The following is a 14,926-nucleotide window of genomic DNA, read 5'->3' on the forward strand; positions in this document are numbered from 1 at the left end:
CTGTGTAGTTGCCTTTTTATTTTTTCAACGCTGGCTCATAAAAAAAAGTGACCTTGTTCTGCCAAAAAATGTTTGAGTTCGGTCCTTGTCCTTCAGACTATATTGTCCTACAGAGACTAAACAACAGGGACGTGTTTTGTGTGACTCGGTCAAGGAAGGATCCATTTCTCTTACAGGGGAACTTGTACTACTGTAGGGCTGTAAATTAACGTCACACACAGACACTGTTGTTTGGTTTCGTCGGCCAGTGTGGTCTAAGTGTTAACGATTAGCACCATGCTAGCTGATTGCTAAGTCCCATCAGTTATTGACTCCCCATGCTCTTATCCTAATGCGTTCATTTGCTTTTGATTAACTCATCTAAAACTACAATCCCCAACGTTTTTCGTCTTTTCTTTGTCTCCCTCTGAGAGGGGTAATTGCAATGATGTCTGAACTAGAATAAAGATGTCGTATTCCATGGGGGTTCTGTCATCTGCGTCAAATAACTATCGACATCGTCAACCACCATGTGTCCTATCCTACCCGACAACAGGGTCTAAATGTCTCAATGGAAGAGCAGGGAGACTGCAGATGAACTAGATATTATTGTATTAAGTTAACATACCGGTATACCATGCTGTTTATGGATCTACAAGAGGTTTTTCCTACAACCCAATGCCTTTCTTTTAAATTAAATCCCGGATTCAGGATTGTAGCTTTAACATACATATTTATATGTATGTCCTTTGTGTCATTGTGCTGTCATAGTTTGCCGTAAGAATGTATAGCATTTTGAGTTCTGACGTGGTGGAGGAGAACTGGACACAACGGCAGGTGTTTAGTTAACCACTTAACTGCTTAACGTTTCAGAATTTCTGAGATCTATGAGCTCACATTGTAGATCTGCTCATTTTTGGTGGTTAAGCAGTCTAGTTTACAAAAAACAGGTGCGTAGCAGTTATGGATGGAGGGGTTGTTGGACCCAATCCAACCAAACATACTGCTTAAACTTCAGGGTTCTGTGCCTTGCTCAAAAGCACACTCGGATCAATTTCCATTGCCCAGAAAAGGGCACTGCGGGATTTCCAACCAGCAACCCAATACTAGTATCCATTTTTTGTATTAGATTTTTATTTCACAATTTTACAGTGACACATCACATAAATACATAATACAGTACTACAGTACATAGTACATACATAACCAGTGGGTACATTTCATGTTAGTGAGTGCTTTCTTGTCCTTTTTTTTTATGGTCATCAGACAATGCTCAAACTTTTCATCCAGTGTTCCAATTGATCTCATTTAGTTCATTATTTAGTCACAAGTCCTTATTACCTCATAGGTTCAACACTCACAGACATGCACTTGAATCTTTGTTTAGAAAAGAAATAGCGGATCTACAAGCTCACGTTACTTTTGTGTGACTGTTCTATTGTATGACAAAATAGGGCATTAATTAAACATCACACCCGTGTGAAGTGATCGAGGGGCACTCTTATCATCATACATCATCATACTTCATCACAATTTGCGTCCTCACCTTTGTCATTAATGTTTGTGTTAAGCAATGTTTGTGTTTATACACAAACACTCAAACATTTCCATTCATTATCAATGGAATTTAATGTTTGTGTTGGGTCAAAAAATGGGTTACATACACCAAAAGCTGGACATATCACCCCTCAAAAAACAAAATGTGGAGATACTGCAGGAGGTTTCTGCCCGGAAGTGACAATATGCTCACCTGAATGTAAATGAGCAGAGACCTAGGCTGTGACTACCTTTTTTCACTGACTAAAACCAAAAAAAGAAGAAAACTAAGCTATTGCAGACTAAATCCTGACAATTTAGCCAAATACGATACTAAAACTTAAGGGAGGGACTAGTGGATAAGAGATCCAGTAGGACTTAAAGACAAGTTTGGTTGCGCTTGTAAAATCGCAGGCATTATGACGCCATCAAGGCCCACCAAAATACATTTCAGTCGACTAAATCAACTGTAGATTTATAGTCAGTAGTCTGAAACCTATAAACTAGACTACTAAAACTTTTCATTTGACAGAATTTTATTCAAAAGTCTGACTGAAACTTCTTTGGTAGCGGTTCGGTAAAAGGGACAAACCTAAATGTATAGCAAAATAAATTGTCTTCGCAACAATGGTGCAGCTTGCAAAAAAAAAGATCTACAAGCTCAGTTGAGATGCTTTATTTTCTCTGACCTGATCGATGAGTTATTTTTTGTGTGCGATGCTGATACAGTACTACACAGATACAGTATACTGTAAATGAATGGCAACATGCTGAGGTGGAGCTCTGGAGAACAGAGTGTTTCTCAATGTCATGGGAGCATATGAACCCATTTTTTAAAGGAAATCCTAAAGCATACTGTTACAGTCGGACAGAAACCTCTTCTCTCTTTACCGTATTTTACCTGAAAAGTGACAGTTTTGGACATAATGAGCTTTCCTTGACGGAGACAACTGGGAGTCCTTTAAAAACAAACAAACCAAAACACAAAATGTTGAGAATAACTTGGTTTAGAGAGATTTTTTGGTTTGTCTTATCTTTTGTTACAGTTCAGAATGGCAGCCCAAATCTGGTTTTCAATCCAGATTTGCGTTGCATTGGTTTGTGGACTGAAACAAGGCTAAGGAAACCTTTTTGAAGTGGTCCCCAAACATGATTAGCTTAGTGTGCAACATTGTTTTCTCACTCAACAGTACACAGATAAGAAAAGTGACAATTTAATGGACTTTTAAGACTATAGGTCTTTCCCACTTCTTTGTGTTGTGTCTTCTAAGCCCCAGAAATACCCAATTTTGATCAGGCTTTCTCATCATATTTGTTTTGTTTTTGCATGTATACAGTGCATGGTCTCAAGACAGGCCAACTGATCTGATGCTACTTATGTCATAGGTATCTCCTTACTTTGTATAATCCCTCCCCCTCTTCAGTTCAAAATTAGCATTTAGTCTCTGGGTTGGGTCTTATTATAAGGAGTCAAAGATTTGGGAGGGGGTAGCTGGGATATAGCGTACCAAAAGTGGCAAACTACAAGCTCTTACGCTATTTTCACAATCTATTTGTGGAAGCGAGTCAAAGTAAACGTAATGCGTACAATTCCAGCCATGCTCTTTGAGGCGATACACAAAGAAGGGAGAATGGGGAGGGAGTGAATGAATACATTTAAAAAAAAATATATCATTTCAATACATTTATGTGGGGAAAAGATAAATGGAAATGTTTATTTTGGTTATCTTTTTTTTCCTCCGTTAAGAGAAACTTGAATTTGCCCTGTTTTTCGGAAATTAAAACATGAAAATATTAGGTTTGGGTTGTGTGGTTTTATTATTTGGTCAATTGGTTTACATTCATATCAAGTCCATCCTTTGAATATTTTGGTATCGTTGGATAATATTTTTACATTGCCCTAACCCTTTTACTCACGTAAAACATGTTAATACTTTTTCCACCACTGACGGGTCAATATTGTGTCCCATGGGTTATTGCGAGGAATGGAGATAGGTGGACAGCCACAACGTATCGCATGGCCAGTCTATGTTGTAGTTCTCTCATCAGATTCTCTCAGATTGTTGCATGTGACATAATTTCTTCATTTTCTTGACAATGTCCATGTGTGGGCAGTTCTGCCCATCACTGTGACATCAGACAAGCTCAGTGGCCTTGTGGTTAGAGTGTCCGCTCCACCTTGAGACTGGGAGGTCGGGGTTCCATCACTTGCGTGAAGTCCACTGTGGCTGCCACATGATGTCACAGGGGCATGAATAAAGAAAACATGAAATGTCCATAGACTTGGCTGCCACATGACGTCACGGGGGTAAAGCCAGGCGTTGGAGGGGGTATAGCGCCTCTCAAAAATGGGACCCAGTGTGTCCTTGCTAGGCATTCGGCATCAATAGTTGGAATGGGGCTAATATAAGTCCCTGTGGCATACTAGCTTCATGTCCAGGGGGTGCACTTGTATATGAAGCTTCCGCTACAGAAACAGGTGATAGGCGCTGCCCTATATGGGGCACATGGCTCGGCAAGGCTTACTTACTACCATAATCAGGTCACATTTGGTCATAATCATACTGCCATGTGGCATGTCCATATTTGGAAACAATCAGTGCAATCGGTATTGTAATGTCAGATGCATAATCCATATTTGGCCATAATCTGGTCACACGTCGCGCTGAGAGCTTGTAGAACAGCTATTTTCGGGACGTGAGGGGTGTGCATTTGCATATCTTTCACCACAGTAAATGCTGCATTTGCGACACCGTACATATGAGGTTCTCCAGGTTCTATATTTGGAAACATCGACAATGCCTCTCGGCCAATCACAAGTTTGACCTAACTCTGAGTCTGATGTCAAAATGAACAATGACGTTAGAAGTATATGCTTATATAGAACAAAATGTTAGTATTGAGCTCATTTGGTCTCACTTGCTTTACCAAACTGATAAAGTCGTTAAACCATGACCTTTTACGATAACGCTTATCAGTTGCAAGGGTCTGACCTGGACCTGAGCATGCAGGACCTGAACAAGCAGGATGTCAAGGCCAGGACCAAGTTGATCGTCAACTACCTGCCTCAGAGCACGACGGAGGGAGAGCTGAGGAGCCTCTTCAGCGCCATCGGAGCGGTGGAATCTGCCAATGTCATTCGGGACAAGATGAAGGGCCACAGTCTGCAGTACGGCTTCGTAAGCTACGTTGACCCGTGCGACGCCGCCAAGGCTATCGACACGCTGAACAAACACCAGCTGCAGGACAAGGTCATCAAGGTGTCCTACGCGCGGCCCAGCTCCGAGGCCATCCAGGACGCCAACATCTACGTGTGCAACCTGCCCAAGACCATGACCTTGGAAGCCGTGGAGCAGATGTTCGCCCCGCACGGTCGAATCATCAACTCCCGCATGCTCATGGACGCGGAGGGCAAGCCCCGCGGCGCGGCGTTCATCCGCTTCGACAAGCGCTCCGAGGCGCTGGAGGCCACCAGGCAGATGAACGGCACCAAGCCTCCCGGGGCCTCTGAGGAGATCAGGATCTCCAAGCCCATCCTGTGTAAGGGCCCCGACTCGAAGGGCAAGGGCGCCGACGCAAAGGGCAAGGGCCCTGGCGGCCAGCGAAAGGCCTTCCACCAGAACCCGAAGGCGTCCAAGGCCGGGCTCACCTCCGACTCTGGTCAAAGCAGGCCCAGCGTTCTTTTCATCCACAATCTGGACCCCGACGCGGATGAGGACCTCCTCTCCAACATGTTTGCCAACTTTGGCACCGTTGCCGATGTCAGGGTGATCCGAGACTTCCGCACCAACAAGTGCCGTGGGCTGGCTTTTGTTACCATGGCCAACTACGAGGAGGCCATCAACGCCATCTCCGGGCTCAACGGCTTCCGCGTCGGAGAGAACACCCTGCAGGTTTCCTTCGGAAAGGTTGAGGAGACGCCGGAGAAACGTTCCCGTGAGAGGTCTGCCGTATTTAGGCCCTACGATAAATAAAGGTCTGCTTACTTGTTGTTGCTCACTATAAAGGCCTATTCATAATCTGGATTTTCGGTGGTGAGCTGACCACCGCGACCACCACTGACCACCGCGAAATAACGTTGAGCGGTGGTGAGTACAAACAGAGAGAAGGGCTGGAGCGGTGGCAGTGGTTTGCTCTTCGCCACGGCTCGTGACATCATGTTGTAGTTCGGTGGTCACCTCACCACCGAAAATCCAGACTATGTATGAGCCTTAAATGCTACCATCATGGATTGGTCAAAACAAATCAGCTGCTTGGAAACCAAGCTTAGCTGACCACTGCATGGGCATAGGAAAAACCAAGCTTACTGCATGCGGGGCATAGGAGAAACCAAGGAAAAACTTGGAGACCCTTTATACTCGGTAAAGCTGTATTTGGTGCACTCTTTTTTTGTTGTTGATCTAAGCCAGATCTCTAGTGAAGCTCACACTGTCTCCCAAGGAGACCCGTTGTGAACTTAAGACCCCCTCCCCCAAACCCTATACCATTCCATCAGCTAGGCTACTGCTTTGTTGACAATTTTAGGACCAAATCATATCATAATTGAACCACATCTTGTCAAAGTTTGATCGATCCCACCCACACAACATTGTGGCCTCAGTCTCATCATACGTGGCAGGACTGAGGACAAGATGTGCAGTATCGTGTATGCATGTTTATAATGCAAGATTCCAAGTTTGAACTCCCATGTATATACACTATAAATGAACCATGTTAAATTTTCAACGAAATACAATAATAATGTGTATATATGTGGGGGGGAAAAAAAACGAAACAAAAAAATCGGTGGCGGTTATAAGGACATACTGACTGAGACGATAATTTATACAGGGTTAGGGTTAGAATTAAGAAGAATCTGAATCAGAAGCCTTTATTGCCATGGCATCTAAAACATGTTAGGAATTTGGTTTGGTGAACAGCAGAGTACATAGAGTGCAGTCCCACAGCGGCCATGGATGGCGCTACTGTATATTGGATACTTTGCATCTCAAAGAGAAAAGAAGACGTGGGACCCGCATGAATGAATGGAAATACAAAATTCTAGCAAAAATAAAAACAGGCTAAACAGTGGTACACACACGAGGGAGGGAGAGGGAAGAACAAATGCCACCGCCTTCGTTGAGTGCACTGTGTGCACACACAGCATCAAAGTCTGATAAAAGTGCAAAAAAATAATAATTAAAAAGGGTTTGAGAAGCCAGGCCTCTAGTACTTGGGTTAGTGTTAGTGTCTGCACACTGCATCAAAGTCTGATAAAACGAGTAAAAGAAAATGGTGTCCAGTACAGTACACACTGTAAAAAATAACATGCGCCCACTCTGACATTTATGTACGCTTTGACTAGCGTACATAAATATCACAGAGTAGGAGCATGTCATGTTATACAGTGTGCCGGCCATTTACAACGCGACTGAGTTGTAAATGGCGAGGGCGAGGGGGCACATCTCATTTTCATACACTAAAACATAAAATTTAACCCGACCTGAGGCCGATAAAAGAAAGCCTTCTAAATCCAGTTATCTGGAAATAAAAATGTTTCTATGTCAGTGGTTCTCAAACTATTTAATGTCAAGGACCCCAAAAGTTATATGTAAATTATTTGCTCTGAATGAATATATATTCAAGGATTTGCGAGGATTCACAATAAAAATAAATAAGTAGCAGATCTACAAGCTTGTATAGTGCGGCACCGCTATTTATCAATAGCCAAATTATAACAAGGGTTCTATTTTCTTCTGAAATTGTTCAATTTGGCCTACAAACACCTGGGATTTTGGATTTTCCCTTTAAGATGTTTCTTCCCCTTCCCACATGGTTGACAGAAAAAAAAAAGATTTAGCAGGAATTAATTTATGTTTGCCTCTCAAAATACAACTGTACGTCCTTGTCGTGAAAAGCGGAAACAGCTCATGCTGACTAACAGGACATGCACTGGTCAAAATCCTAGAGTCTAGACCGTAAAAAAAATCACACTGGTAATGCAAACATTAAACACAATGATTTGATTGAGCAAAGTACACATTGAGGATAAAAGTGAGGGCAGAAAAGTGAAGACGCCAAAAGTGATTGGCCGGAGTGACTGTAAATATACACTGGAGGCAGCATACATTTGGACAATGAACTTTATTATAAACATTCCACACACAGCATCCCTGCAAACAGTAGTCTAATACATTGTGATACAGATCCTGCTAGAGGTTGTGTTACAACAGCACAGCGCTCTGCTGGGCAAACATGCAAATCACACTTGTTCACTTCTATTGTGCCTTTTCACTAACCGCGCTTATTGGCCAAAATAAGCTAAGATATCTGGGCAAATGCTGGCGTTATGGTTCTCAACGTGAAGTCCAAATAGATCCTTTATGGGTCTGTATATATTTTTGTACGCTCTCAGAGTTAAATTGACATTGAGGATTTTACAGTATCGAATATGGGGTCCCAGAGATTAAACATGCCTGTGGCGTAATGCTAGCTTCACATGGATGTGTTTTTTACCTTCACTCCACTACAATTCATAGTGTTGTACTTTACTCTAACTCAAATTTGACTTAGCAACTTTGAGTAAAACTTGACCGGATGAAGAACTCAGTAAGTTGAGTCCTTTGTCCACTGCTGTCTCTAACCATCCCACAAAACATGTCAATGGTTTAGTTTATTTGCACAAAAGGTCAACCACAAGATTTAAAAATGCTTGAAAGACACAGATATATAAGAAACAAATGACTATTATAAGTGCAGGGAAAATAAATCTTAGGGGCTTTTAAAAACATTTGTTTCCATAACAAATAAGCAAAAGGAAAAAAAATGATGCAGTTGACGCTTGAACTATATGGACTAATGCAGTGGTTCTCACCCTTTTCAGGCCGATGGGGACCCCCCACCCTGGGGCGGGACCCCCCACCCTGACAAGCACTTGGAATTGTAGGAGTCAAAGCATTACATTTAGGTTGACTCGGTTGAGTCGGTTCCAAAGATAAATATACAGATTACACTGCATGAGATGATATTAATATTAGTCTAGGCCAGTGGTTCCCAAATGGTGTGTTCAAGGGTGTATATGAGACAAGACCGGGACTTTCTGACAACCACACATGATTATTGCAATATATACAACTATACAAAAAGTTATGAATTGTGTTTTTAATGTGCTTTTATTTGCAAACACAGAGGCATATTGTACACAGCATACCCTTCTATATCTTTTTTTTGGCATTAGTAAGAAGACTACTTTAACTAGTTACTAAGTTACTAGTTAAAGAGGCTATTTTGCATCTACAGATTTTGACTCGCCCCTGAATGGCAATCCGCTCGAAATTCTGATGGCGCATTAGTCCGACAACGTGGCTTTGAGTGCGGTTATGGCTTAGGCTTAGGGACAGGGTTAGTAATGGGGCGAGAAACCTAGTTTAGGTGTTGGGTGGAATCGGGGCTTTGTCGCCTACATCTTTGTGAGCACTGAACTGAACTCGTCCTCGTATACAGTGCATGTGTGCATTGTTGAAACGTGACCATTATAACGATGATACTCCAGTAAGGCCCAGTGGTGATTGGGTTTGTGTGAGTGACACTGGGTTGTAGAGTTGATGCAGTGAGATGGATGGAGCAGACTCGTCGAGCAGGCTCGTCGGTGGTCGGTCGGTCGTTCGGTCGCTGTGGTCCTACTAGTCTTCCTTGGCCATGTCTCCAGCGATATCACTCAACGTGTCAGTCAAACTGAACTCTGCTGGGAAACGGACAGAAAGAGGGCATTCATGTCAATAGCTGCCCCATTTCGGATGCTGAACGGGACATCACGTTTCAGACTATCACACTATTGATTGGCCTAAGTGCTTTGAAGTTGTTCTGTGGGTTGATGACGGGTACCCAAAATAAGTCCCCGCGATCGTAATTTTAGTGCCTATACTCAATAAAATAGAATTTCCCCGTGAGACAACAAAGTTACACAGATGCCAAATAGTATCTGGAATGTACCGTACACTCACATTTATATTTTAAAAAATCAGCAAAACTATTCTGCATGAATGATTTTATTGGGTAGGCCCTAAAATGATGACCGCGGGAAGTATTTTGGGTACTGCTGATTCCGCCTTGTGGTTTCCTGCCAGATGACTACAAATCATTGCCTACAAAAATGCTGCCCAGGCTACCGCCATGGAGGCAGGCCGTCTCAAACCAACTTGAGCCACGAGAAGCTGCACAGAGTATTTCTGTATCGCAATATTGATACTTTTACTGAAGTAACACACATTGTACTTTGTGCACCACTACAACAATGTCAGTCCATCTTACCTCCTCCTTTTCCGCTCTCTCCTCCTCCACCTCCTGAGCTCGGTGAACCCTCCTGTTCAGAGAGCAGACCAGCGAAGCCTCCCTTCTTCTCCTCCTTGTCATCTTTGCCACCTCCGAAATTGAGCAGCCCTGCCAGCCCTCCCTCCTTGTCGTCGTCCTTCTTGTCGTCTTTGTCGCCGCCAAAGTTGAGGAATCCTGGCAAGCCTCCTCCTCCTTCCTTCTCCTTCTCATCTTCCTTGTCGTCTCCTCCCGAGAAGAACTCCTTCGCCTTCTCCTTGGCCACATCCGCTGCAGAGCCACACAAAGGTAATTTTATTTAATTATGGTCCTGTGTAATCGCAGACATCAGATGAGGTGTACTGTACTGTGAGTGTGAGAGATCGAGTGCATACATGTTTGATGTTAAAGAGTAGAAGTAAAAGTACTGAAAATTGGAACTTACAAATTGGAAATTACAAGAAGTTTACACAATTTGAGAATGTAGGAGTAGCATTATTTTGATCAATGTTCCACTGTCTCTCCAATGGTACCACAATACAGCATAGAATTGTGTACAAAAGTTTATCCAACAACAAAATATTCAAAGTCTTTGGTCTAAGACGCTACAAATAATGGGCCTTGATATGAAAACCACTGTACTACAGTAGTTGAACAACGTTTTGCCTTGTAGGGTGCAGCAGTAGACTGCTTCTCTCTCTGCCAGACTGCATTCCTGCCCTGGATTGCTAACATGTTTCTATGGCGATCTGGCAACAGGAAAACCCAGAAATAAAGAGTGACTTTCAGAGCCAGAAGTTGCAGACGAGACCTTCTCTCTTAAAGCCACAATACGGAATTGAATTGAATTGAATCAATAAAAGGTTATTTTAACCAATCTGCAATGTGAATACAATATATAACTAGTACTACATGTAACAGTTAGAGCTGAGGTGGTCTCCCTATACTCTTTAGACCATAATGGTGTCATGGCAGTGATGTAAAGTAATACCATATGTTGCACTTCAGTACAGTGTATACAGTACAGTGTACAGTCTACAGTACAGTACACTAGTTACTTTACACTGGCTGCATACGCCCAATATCTTCTCTTCCCCCAAGCGGGAGACCCAGACCTATAGGTTTGAATCTTTTTACAGACAGAATTACGACGTTAAACCTTAGGATTGCAGCTTCAAAGGCTAATGTATACAGAACAAGACAATACAGTATATACACAAAGGCTTCTGAGGTAAGAGAGGTTACATTTTGTAACTACATTTGTAACCTATATTTGAGTTAAATTGACACTTGATTTGCTGTGTGCTCATCTTGTCCATAATGAAGGGCTGTACTACAAGGCCATGCTAGTTCTGCTGTTGGAATCATATACTGTACTACAAGGCCATGCTAGTTCTGCTGTTGGAATCATACTGTACTAAAAGGCCATGCTAGTTCTGCTGTTGGAATCATGCGTAGCTCAGACCTCAAACGGGCAGCGATTAACGTGCCTAGTATTTCATTTTCAATGAGACCTGCATTATTTTCTGTACGTGCCTTCAGCTAAAATTACAGGAATGCCACGTAAAAAAATGAGAAGGGTAAGCTTTGCATGACATGTAAATCACCCCTCCCAGTTCAAGCTTCCCTATTCAACAGCCAAAATGCCTCTTACTGTACATCAGGAATCATCTTTGAAAACTTCAGCACACGTAAAAAGGAAATCTATTTGGACACATTTTGGCCTGCATTTTTGTCCCAACGAACGCCCTGATAACACAAAAGAAAATGTATCAAAACTATAAAGCATCACAAATGTAGGCTAGTTGTGTGTGCAGTCATAATAGTGGTTTTGTGTTAGTGTTTTGGTCTGGGCCAGAGGCCAGGCTCACATAGAGAGAGTCTCTATGTAACGTTGGCATCTAAACAGTGCTTTGACACAGGCGTAATAAGCACTGCGTGGCGTTTGATTGCAAGTCTGGTGGCAAAGTGAGAGAATAAAGGCTGTTGTTGTTCACAATCTACGGACTTATAGGATTTGTTGAATGTGCGAGTCGGACGTTAACCTCATCATGAACAAATCATACTTGGCACACTACTATTTCATTGGTTAATCTAGTTTAGCAGTAACCATATTAAAAAGAACATCATGTTGTGTCAGAGTGTGTTCTTGTACCGTATAGACTACAGCCTGATTTATGCCATAAATAGCAGATCTACAAGCTCTATTGTGAAAGTAAAGAGTGTTTGTTCGGTAAGGGGTCTCGGTGTCTCTCTAGCTCTTTAGTAAACAGAGGGCACTTTTTATCGTTTCCAATTTATATCCTGTATGATGATCCTATCATGAGTTCTCTCTCCTGATTGGATGAAATTGGTGTCACAGCCTGAACATGTATTTTCTGTTTACTAAAGAGCAGGTGAGATGAACAAACACCCACACAACTGTCTATAGCAAATAATTACTATGGAATATATAGAGCTATTTAACACAACAATAAGGTGTTGCCACTTGCAGCCCCTGTAAAAGTAAACATGATGTGTGTGTGTGTGTACTGTACGTAACCTTGAGTTCAATGAAAGCTTGATGACAGATGAGAGGAGAGAGGGTTCAGTATGCTTATAAGGCAGCCATGAATCAGCCCATTAAAACCAAAGCATCATGTGTCATTCTTTGTTGCAGATCTACAAGCTCACAGTGTGTCACTTTGTGCCGTGCTGCGAGGTTGTACATCTGCTAATTCTTTTTAAAACATTTTTGAAAAGTCTTGAAAGTATGAGAAGTACTTATTAGAAGACATTTGCAGAATCAGCCTCACAGGTCTGGGTTAAACATTAAAAGTCTCTCTCAGGATGAGTGTATTATATGAAAATATTAAAGTTGAAATGTGCCGTCTCCCTGGGACCCAAACGTACAAATATTCAGTAGGCCTACATTATGAATTGATTACGTAGGCTATGCACCATTTAATAGCAAAAGTCAATAGCCAATCTACAATTTTGTTTTGTTTTGTTTTGACCTGTTACAGGTTAAAAAGAGATATTTACTACAACCCATACAACTTTTGTACAAAAATGGTGTCCTGATCCATTGTTTGGGAAACACTAATGTAATGCGATGCCGATACTATAGTATATACTATATAGTAATAAAGTTAAAACATCAGGAATGTGGTCCGACTGGTTGAGAACAAACTGGGAAATCCCGCGGGCCTCGTGTTCTGGAAGAAGGGAGTGGTGGCGTGGTGAACACAAAGATACAGTATACTAGTAAACAAAGAAAGTGTCTTTGTTTGACACATTTACCTTCAGAGCTTTTGTTAAAGATCCAGTGATTCAATCAGCCTGACCCTACTGTACCGCTGAAGGTACTGCAGTATATAGTCTTATAATTGAAATAAAATGTCTTCGTGTGAACTAACAGTGCACTAGTAATCATAATACGTCGATGTGTTTCAGCCATTATTCGAGAATAGACTACTGTTCTGTAACTGTGAAAATATACTCTCATCTGGTGTTTTGTTGACGAGAGCAGAAAGGTTATTAACCTCGTGAACGCTATAGCATCCCTGTTCTGGGGGCAAACATTGTGCAGACACTGTTCACAGACACTGATTTGAAAGGGTTTTTGTTTGTAGTTCTTCAAATGGTTGTCATGACGTAACGTTTGTGTGGGTAGTGTGTGTCACCGGGTTAGTCTGTGCCACAGTCCTCATTAGCCTGTCCTCTCCCACACTCGCTTGGTGTGTGTGTGTGTGTGTGTGTGTGTGTGTGTGTGTGTGTGTGTGTGTGTGTGTGTGTGTGTGTGTGTGTGTGTGTGTGTGTGTGTGTGTGTGTGTGTGTGTGTGTGTGTGAGAGAGAGAGAGAGTGAGAGAGAGTGAGAGAGAGAGAGATCAGTGAGAGATCATCTGTGTGTGGTATGTAGTACACTGCGTAATATGTCATATTTGGAAGTAAGTACTTCCACACTGCTTGGCAACTGACAACAACAACAACAAACTTCAATGCTTTCCCAGTTCCCACATTCTGGACCACTCCCTTATACTTTTTATAGAGCCTATACAAATCCACAATGCATGACTCGTGATGAGTTTGTAGATCTACTATTTTCCAACAGCCAAAGTATATAACTGGGACCCACTGGAAGCCCACTGAAGGACCCCTGCCCTGGGGACCCCCAGACCCCACTTTGAGTATCACCAACCACCAAAAGTAGGAAGGTACAACTCAGAAAACATAATGCTGTGATGCCGGAATCATAACTCAAGTAAAGAGAGAAGAGATTAATCTATAGAATCACAATCAGAATCAATGTATCGTTACATCACAGATTTACAGGTGCAAAACAGTGGGCGAAATGTTTCCTTTCCTTCTGTACTCACCCACTTTGTCCACAGCCTTGTCCACAAAGCTGTCCCCACCGACCTTCCCCAGGAATGAAGAGAAGAAAGACATGGTTCCGCTGTCTCTGTGTGTCTACGTGTGTGTGTGTGTGTGACAGAGTTATGGTCCCACTGTAGCTCTGTGTCTCTGTGTGTATGTGTGTGACATTTTTGTGGCACTAGGCGTTTATAAAGCCTGGCACCCTCATCCCCCAGGCCTTGTCTGATTGGCCGGGAAGCTCAGGGTGTGGCCAGGAGGGGGTGATGTAGGGAGGGAACGAGACAGGAGGGGTCGGACGGGAAGATGAAGAGAAAGAGGGAATTAGCATTTGACTGAACAGAATCTGGTAGCATAAGGTGGAAAATGAGATGAGGACACAGGGATGGGAGGAGGGGGATGAGGATGAACCTGTTTCACAGGTTTGAAATCTTGATTGTCAGCAGCTGTATAGAGAGATTAGTAATCTCCTTTCTTCTCTCTCTTCCATTCTTCCTCTCTTTGTTTCTCTCTGGCATTGCTGCTGAGCATCTTAAATATGCCAGTGTAAAATTATCTCCTCTCCTTGGATTGTGTTTTACTGGTTTTATGATTCATGGTATACTTCCTGATTCCATGCTCTCTGTTTTATTAGTCCCAGTTATAAAGGACAAAGCTGGTAAAGTTAGTAGCGTTAACAATTACAGACCTATAGCTTTAGCCAGCATACTGTCTAAAGTATTGGAAAGGATTCTGTTGGACAAGATAAATGAGTACATTGACTCCACAG

General features: G+C 42.4%; 2 protein-coding genes across 3 annotated transcripts; one reads left to right on the forward strand and one right to left on the reverse strand.

Moving 5' to 3' along the window:
* Positions 1–4,466: 4,466 nt before the first annotated feature.
* Positions 4,467–5,489, forward strand: LOC308328372 (ELAV-like protein 1-B; the record flags this gene model as incomplete). The annotated part of the gene is made up of 1 exon (XM_080782148.1): positions 4,467–5,489. One exon carries the CDS (start codon positions 4,467–4,469, stop codon positions 5,487–5,489), a length of 1,023 nt encoding a protein of 340 aa, XP_080638274.1.
* A 2,130-nt stretch (positions 5,490–7,619) lies between these two features.
* On the reverse strand, positions 7,620–14,330 carry LOC308328131 (uncharacterized protein). Of its 2 annotated transcripts, none has more exons than XM_080781850.1 (3): positions 14,160–14,330; positions 9,805–10,092; positions 7,620–9,235 (listed from the first exon to the last, which is right to left on the reverse strand). In XM_080781850.1, the coding sequence occupies exons 1-3, from the start codon at positions 14,230–14,232 to the stop codon at positions 9,177–9,179; spliced, it is 420 nt and encodes a 139-aa protein (XP_080637976.1). In that variant the 5' UTR covers positions 14,233–14,330; the 3' UTR covers positions 7,620–9,176. The 2 variants fall into 2 exon arrangements, with proteins under 2 accessions (XP_080637976.1, XP_080637975.1); XM_080781849.1 differs by having other exon boundaries at positions 7,620–9,238; positions 14,160–14,329.
* Positions 14,331–14,926: the final 596 nt, after the last annotated feature.

This window comes from Protomyctophum bolini (assembly GCF_963924005.1).
Source record: "Protomyctophum bolini genome assembly, chromosome: 14".
NCBI lineage: Eukaryota > Metazoa > Chordata > Actinopteri > Myctophiformes > Myctophidae > Protomyctophum > Protomyctophum bolini.

Coding starts and splice junctions, on each gene's coding strand:
- LOC308328131 (XM_080781849.1), bottom strand. CDS start 14,232: ATGTCTTTCTTCTCTTCATTCCTGGGGAAGGTCGGTGGGGACAGCTTT. Junction 10,093..14,159: donor CAAGGCTGTGGACAAAGTGG/GTGAGTACAGAA, acceptor GTGGCTCTGCAG/CGGATGTGGCCAAGGAGAAG. Junction 9,239..9,804: donor AGAGAGCGGAAAAGGAGGAG/GTAAGATGGACT, acceptor TCCGTTTCCCAG/CAGAGTTCAGTTTGACTGAC.